The sequence below is a fragment of the Canis lupus genome, chromosome 18 (genome assembly GCF_048164855.1).
Source record: "Canis lupus baileyi chromosome 18, mCanLup2.hap1, whole genome shotgun sequence".
NCBI classification, from domain to species: domain Eukaryota; kingdom Metazoa; phylum Chordata; class Mammalia; order Carnivora; family Canidae; genus Canis; species Canis lupus.
The window spans coordinates 7249203-7256702 of NC_132855.1; the positions used below are offsets into that span (position 1 = coordinate 7249203).

A 7500-nucleotide genomic window follows, 5' to 3' on the forward strand; every position below is an offset into this window, starting at 1 on the left:
GTTTCAAACACTAACCCTTCCTCCTAAATACATGGCTACTTTAAGGTAAACTGCTCACCTCTATAAAAATGAAAGATCCATAAATATCAAGGTAAACATTCTGTCCTCAAAACAGACCACACTCTGCCAGAAGTTCATGACAAACAAAATCTTATTTTGCTTGCATCACTCACTGCCTCCTAAATTATATTTCCAAACAAGAGACCTCAGACAACAATGATCAGCCCATTTTACTTCTAAGAGTACCTTCTTTGTTCAAAACTTAACATTTAAATAACACCAAGGAAAGACAAATTTGTAAAATTATGTCACCTGTGAACCTGTTTTAGTATTTTCCCCACGGGTTTTTTTTTCCTAAAGCATATTGAATATGTTTGCATTAAAGGCAATAACTGCATTATAGAAAAGAACACTCCAATCTTTAATGAACTTAAAGACCCATTCTAAAATATACTCATGGAAAGACAAAAATTCACTAGCCTTAAGTTTTCTACCTACACTAACATGGTAAAACCACAACCAAGGGAAGAGACATTTACAAAGCTTTTTGAATGTTTATTTATCAAATTATTACATATCTTCCTGTAGACACTTCCTGAAGTGTCTTTTGTAGACACCTACTATACCCATTGTGCTAAATCACTTCTAGGAGGCACTCCACAAACATGCAATGCATGACTGAAGTTCCTAAGGTTATCAGAAGGACGTAACTTTTTGCAATTTACTCTTGTTTATGGTTTATATCAACAAACTGTGCAGAACAAAGTAAACTTCAGACTCAGGTTATAAACACACCTAACAGATTTATCATAAAAAGCCTCCAAGGTACTATAAAGCATAGCCATGATTTGACTCTCTTTTGTTTTTAAGATCTAATCAGAGCTTGGAAGAAAAAGAAAGTTACTTCTTTACGTTTCCCTTCAGAACATATTGTCTATTAGTACTAAATTACAATATTCATTTTCCAGTGGTTAATTTCACTTGCTTTTATAAATGCCTTCTACTGTATTCTCAGGCAAATTAGACCTTAGCTATCAATTCTTAGGATTCTTATTTAGGGGAGTCAATAGGAATATGATAGCAGTGGTATGATGTTTCCAGTAAATAGATTAAAAGGAGAGAAGGGCTGTCCTGAAAACTGCATTCATTTTAGGTAAAATAGGCTAATCCTGGAGCTCTGGTAGACATTGAATTCTCATGATGGTTAAAAAAATATCTAAAAACAAGATAAAAATTATCTTCCTAATGATTACTAGTGATTACTGCCTGTGAAAAGAGACGTACTTTCAAAATAATAGGGAACCTATTCAAAGTGTTATGTCTAGCTCTTTTAAAAGATTGTTCTTGAAAACAACGCCTAAAGGTTAACACATTATTCAGTACATATACTCTAAGATAACTTTCTAAATACTGTTGTTATTTGAAATAATGATTCTATTAAATTTTACTGTCACGTGGGCATTTGCTTTAACTTTTGAGATGCATTCTATCTCCTCATATATTAACTTAAAACCGTGAATGATGGATCACTTAATTTGAAACATTTTTCAATAATAATCGTTATATTTTCATTTTAATGCCTTTTTTTTTTACATTTGGTCTGAATGCAACCCAGAATCTTAAAGAAATGACCTTTATTTTAAAGCAAATCAAATATAATCTTGTTGTCAAACAGGTATACTCATTCTGGCCTAATATAAGTATATGCTTTGAAAGCTTTCTCTTCTCTGTCACTATTTCCACAGACTTGAATCAGTGCAGAATGGAGTGGCTATTCCTTGGCTGAAAAGAATATTTCACTGACAAACAAAATTGGGAAAACGGAATCTCTCACATAAAAAGAATAATGGACTACTTAAAAGTGTACCTTTATGGGGCAGTTGTTTACTTTTCTAGATTTAAATGAGAACTGCATTTTGTGAGCCACTTGCACAAAACAAAAAGTGCTCTTTAACGTGATCAAAAGATGTATATTCAAAACACCTTGAAATGAGTTTTCCAGAAAAGCCACATAGATGATCAGTGTTTAGATGGTTCACAATCTCTCAGCAAATTTCAACTAATTAACAGCTAACATTCGCAGCCATCACAGGCAAGCATCTGTGTTATGAAAAGTCCTCGTGGTCCTTTTCACCTTAGCTGAGACTTGGAAGAAATTCATTGTATAAGCAAGTATCAAGTAATGTGGCCCTCTGGTGGAAAACTAAGTATCACGTTCTGCAGCACAATGTTAGACAGTGAACTAGAAGCTATAAAATATTTGTTACAAAGCTTTACAGATCCTTCCAAAAATCACCCTGCGAACTTAACTAATAGCTTGACACCCAAAGGGCACTCTGGTGCTGGCATGACGTAACGAATATGAAAATCCTATCTTTCCCGATACTTCGATCATGTTCCCAATAATCATAAATGCTCAGCATCCTTGAGCTTCACACAACATGCTCAATTTGCTATGAATACATTTTTCACATTCAAGAAAACAGGCCGATTTGTTTTAAGGAATCACTGAAGAAAACAAAACTTACCTGCTGTTGTTGCAGATGCAGCAGTTCTACTGTGCTTACTTCCGAGCTGGTGTCACCACTTGATCTTCCATCTCTGCTGCCAGCATCTAATTGGCTGCTTAGAGTGCTCATTCCATTTTGATTCATTGAACTGTTGCTTATTGTCTCTGTCGCAGATTCCTGCATCATGACTTAATACCTAAAAGTGATTAAGAAGTATCAATTAACACACGTTACACCTTCACACTTCCATTATCAAGATGTCCCTCTCTGCCAATTACAGAGACAGCATCTTTGGAAGGAGAAAAAAAAAAAAAAAAAAAGAACCCACCCGCCTTGAATAGTCATTTACCGAGAAAAGCAATACAAATTCAGCTTTCATCCAGATACTAATCACTGAAATTATGGTTTCTATAAGCAATTTTTGTGTGGTTACATTTAACAGCCAAAGTAACATACCATGCATATGGCATGGTCGATAGCATTTATGAACGACCACATTTTAAAGTCTACCTATAAAACCAGCTTAAATGAAGGCACGATGGCACACTCTGTTCTATGTTTCCTATTATCTACCTTTGACAACCATGGATGACTATACAGCCTTATTTTAAATATTCACTATCTTGATTCTGACAGTTCTTTACAGCACATCTTATGCAAGGCTGTTGTTTAATGATGCACAGCTAATCATACAAAATTAAAATTTTGTAAGGGTGTTACAAATCATATGGTATCAACCAATGATAAATAGTATAATGGGTTTCTTTTTTTTTTTGTGACTAAATAAAATTTTGCCTTGGAGGCATTTTAAGAAAAAGCTCCTGCTGCAAACACGTCAGATATTGCCTATTTTTTTAATCAAACAGCTCATATTCATTTATTTTTCTGACATTTAAAACATTTAATACTGTCCTTCCTGGGAAGTAATTAAGCTTATGCATGAGCAGCAATCAAACTGTTCACTTGAAGATGACTTAAAACTCAATTTTAACATAGGCAAATAAATGAAAGTATATATAAAATTAATTTTCCAGGCATGTATTAGATATGAAAGCTGGAAATAAAATCTATCAAGAATATCACTAATGATTGTGCTAAAAACAGCATAAATTATGCATATTACCTTCTCTACAGTAATAAATGTTTTATCATTTTCACTGCATAAATATACTGTACTTTCAGGATAGCAAGGAGATGTCCTGCCAAGATCAGTGGAAATCCTTGCAGTAAATAAAGAACCAATGTGCTCTTACAAACCAGAATTTCACAGTACATCTTGAATCTGTGGTTTAGAAAGATCAGTTTTGGCTCTCAGAGATATCTGAATCCTATCCTATAACCTAATAGCTGTACTTCCCTGTTTTACTTCTACGGACAGGATTTCAGAAACAACCTGGCTGCGCTGTGACTTGAACAGTTATGCTAGACAGACAGGGTGACTTAACCTAAAGTAAAGAAGGATGCTAAACTGATCACTCAATCTAATTTTTTATAACTAGGAGATTTCACTATTTTAAACTTGGTCATATTTTAAGACTTTTGTCCACTGAATGATTTTAATGCACTTATTCCAGAGCAAATATAAGCTTAATATCTTTTTGTGTCATGGAGAAACCCTCTTCCCCAGATTCTTACAAAATGTGATCATGGACACACACACATAGACAGACAGACAGACATACAAACACAGAAACATATCCAATAGATTTTTTGCATGCTAATATAATTATTAAAAACTAATGGTTATAATTTAATAGCTTTAATAGGTATTTTCATCAAAGCCTAAGTTATTAGATTATTTCTATGACTGTAAAAAGTCAATTAAAAAATGAAATACCTGCTGATTTATAAAAGACCACCAGTAGCTGGGCTAGCAAAGCAAGTCAGTATAAGAAAAACTACATATACAACTTAATGCTGTTCTGATAAAAAAGAAAAAAAAGGCTGCAACAACAACAACAAAAAAAACCGCATAATCACAAGAGGCAATTGCTATAACTACAGCAAAAAACTTTTGAACCAAATGTGCTTATGAATAAATAGGTTTTGTTAAACACCTTACCGAACATTAACAAAGAAAAATCACACAAATGAAAACTGATACACAGTGATGGATTTTATAGGAAAAAAAAAACAAAGCTAATACTCTTTTCTGAGATTAGGCAGCTAATAAGTATTCAAATTAGGCATAAATTTTACATGCACAATGTTTAAAATATTCAGAGAAAAGGTCTGATTGCCTTTACTACTTATATGAAAATTATAATTTGGGTCCTCTGCAACTGTAGAAACAGACAGATATAACTTCTACTACATATTGCATTTAAATTTTACTTCTGACAATAGATGTTGAGTATATGTGTATGCATATGTTTTTACTTCACCACCCAAATTTATTTGAAATACTTGTTATCTCTGGGTGGAGTATGCAACACAAAAAAATTAAAAAAAATTAAAAAGCTATATTTTCAAATGTTGCAGACAAATGCAGTATTTAATATTAACCTTTGTGTAGTTAATGTCAGAACTAATTGGATGAATTAAAGAATTCTGCATATATTATTGTGTTATAATCAAGGCCATCAAATAATTAAACATAATCAACAAGCAGAGTCATGGGTCTAAATCTTTATTACAATTATAAAGGAAGACCTACATAACTTCCAGTTCCTATTATCCAGAGGATTTTATTATACCTTGTGGAATTTTTGACTTTATGAAACCCTAGAGTATAAACCGTGATTCACATTTTTGGTTCAATCAACTGAGAGTTAGTAAAATCACACTTAAGAAAAACAATAACAGGGACAGTACTTTTTTCTCTATAAAACAAAAGCATCTGACCTGACATTAATAGGGAAAAAAGAAGGCGACTGTGTAATCAGAGGATTCCACTGTACATATCACTTAAAGAAGACAGCTTGGAGCATGTCCACTATAAAGGAGATGTATCTTCAACGATAATGAAGATGCTTTCCAGGATTTATTGAGTTCCTCCTAGTGGTTTCTCCACACCTATTTTCTACTAGACAAAATATGTCTGGCACAATGCGAGGTGTGTGTACCTTTTAAAGTATATTTTAAATAATTACAAATTCAGCATATTCTTTCAAAGTGGATGTGCTTGTGATCCCAAACACATCGAACTAAATTATTCATTCTTCTCAATCCTACCACAAACATTTTACAAAAATCAGTGAAAATCAATTCTGGATCATTAAAGGGAAAGGTGAAATTGGGAGTCGCTGTCGTAATGTTGGTCTGAACTGTTAGCTAAACCTTTAAATCTTTCGTCATACACAACTTTTTGACCACATCAGAAAATAACTCTTCGGATCTTGCCCTCCAATGATACAGTTCTACTTTCCTCCCTCGCATTAAGTTTTCCTTTCTTTCCTTTTTCTTTATTTCTTCTTCTTCTTCTTCTTTTTTTTTTTTTAAGCAAGTCACTGTACAGATACTTTTTCTCTACACCACTTCCCTTTTGAAACATTAAACTGACACTGGAACTGACTGCACGAGATTGCATTTTCTCTTCCTAAACAACTTGAATTGAAAGGTTACTTAGTGTAACAATATTTACTTGCAGAATTGTGTTGTTACCAAGGGTATAATGGATGGTGGCTATGCAGGTTTACGCAAGAATGAGTGAAGCATGAGGCATTAGCCATGTGTTTGACATGTTTCAAATTGCTATAATCCAGCATTAAACACACCCAGCAATTCATGCCATTTCTTGCAGCCATAATCTTGAATAAAGCGTGCACAACCACTTATTATATAAATTAGTATATGACTCCCTGTTATAGTCACAACAGTGCTTTTGTGTTTATTTTGCATCAAGATGTAGTCTTTTATTTGTACAAATAGCAGGATATAAAGACATAGCTCAATTAGACCTCCTTACTTTATGATAGGGTGGTACTGAATGCTAGACTTGTTGGTTTTATTTTTTCCTTTTAGAGTTAGAGGTTCCGTTGGTATAAAACTGTAACATGTGAGATAGACATTTGCCAGAGCGATAACAGAAACCTGCATATATCCTATTCCGCATTCACTACAATGTTCAAAAGTTCGATACTTGACCTGGGCCAGTACAGTTAACTGTGTTAACCACCACCAGGGACACTATTGGTCCTTGATGCTTACTCAACTTCTTTTCTCTCAGGTTCTCTCTCTCTCTCTCTCTTATCTTTTCTACTTCTCTCCTTTCCTTCTCTTCTAACCCCTATCCCGTGGGTGCGTATGTGTAAGTATAGTGTATATGTGTGTGGATGGACAGATATGGATAGATTGATCAATCAAACTATGGATGTCAAGGATGGTAAGAAGGGAAAAATAACCTCTACCTCTCCCCACACTCCTCCATCCATATAAACAGACACTCCATCTTAAAATCTTGGTGCTTTAATATGAAATCTCTTTTTTGGGGCCATCTTCCTATTTAATTAAAGCAAATGAATGGAGAAAATGACTTTCTGAGAAACTGAGACTAAATAACAATCCATATAAAAGTTTTAACTATTCCTGTGAACTTTTCTTAAACAAAATTATTTATAGTGACATCAAAGAACATTTCACGTCCAGTATCTTCTAGAGTCTAATTTATCAACCAACTATGTACATTGACCCCAAAAGATTTTTGAATATGACACAGAAAGAAAAGCATGAAATCAAAAAGTCATCATGTATTCTTAAATAATTCTTAATCATTTTTAAATTATCAGTGTTAAATATCCATAAATATCCCTATGCAAATTCACAAAAGAAAGCGTTCAGTATGAGGAAAACCTACATATGCCACAAGAAACCACATATATTACCTCAAAATATCAACTAAATTCTGATTTTGAAAACTTGACTGTACTACAAAACTTTTGAAAGAAACTAGCATTTAAATAATGATAAATTCTGTGCTCTAGTGGAATTAATTCATCACGGACACCATGCACAGTGCATTTGAAATCTACTACTGCTTTGCTAAAAGTCT

General features: G+C 33.5%; 1 protein-coding gene across 20 annotated transcripts in view; it reads right to left on the reverse strand.

The window, feature by feature from the left end:
* Positions 1-7500, reverse strand: part of FOXP2 (forkhead box P2) — a 554812-nt gene that overhangs the window by 250180 nt on the left and 297132 nt on the right. For 19 of the 20 annotated variants that reach the window (XM_072783384.1, XM_072783383.1, XM_072783380.1 and 16 more), the window contains one exon: positions 2529-2706. In XM_072783384.1, coding sequence (XP_072639485.1) covers positions 2529-2696 — 168 coding nt within the window. In that variant the 5' untranslated portion in view covers positions 2697-2706. Of the gene's footprint in view, positions 1-2528; positions 2707-7500 lie in introns of those variants that run through there. The other variant, XM_072783386.1, reaches the window with a different exon arrangement.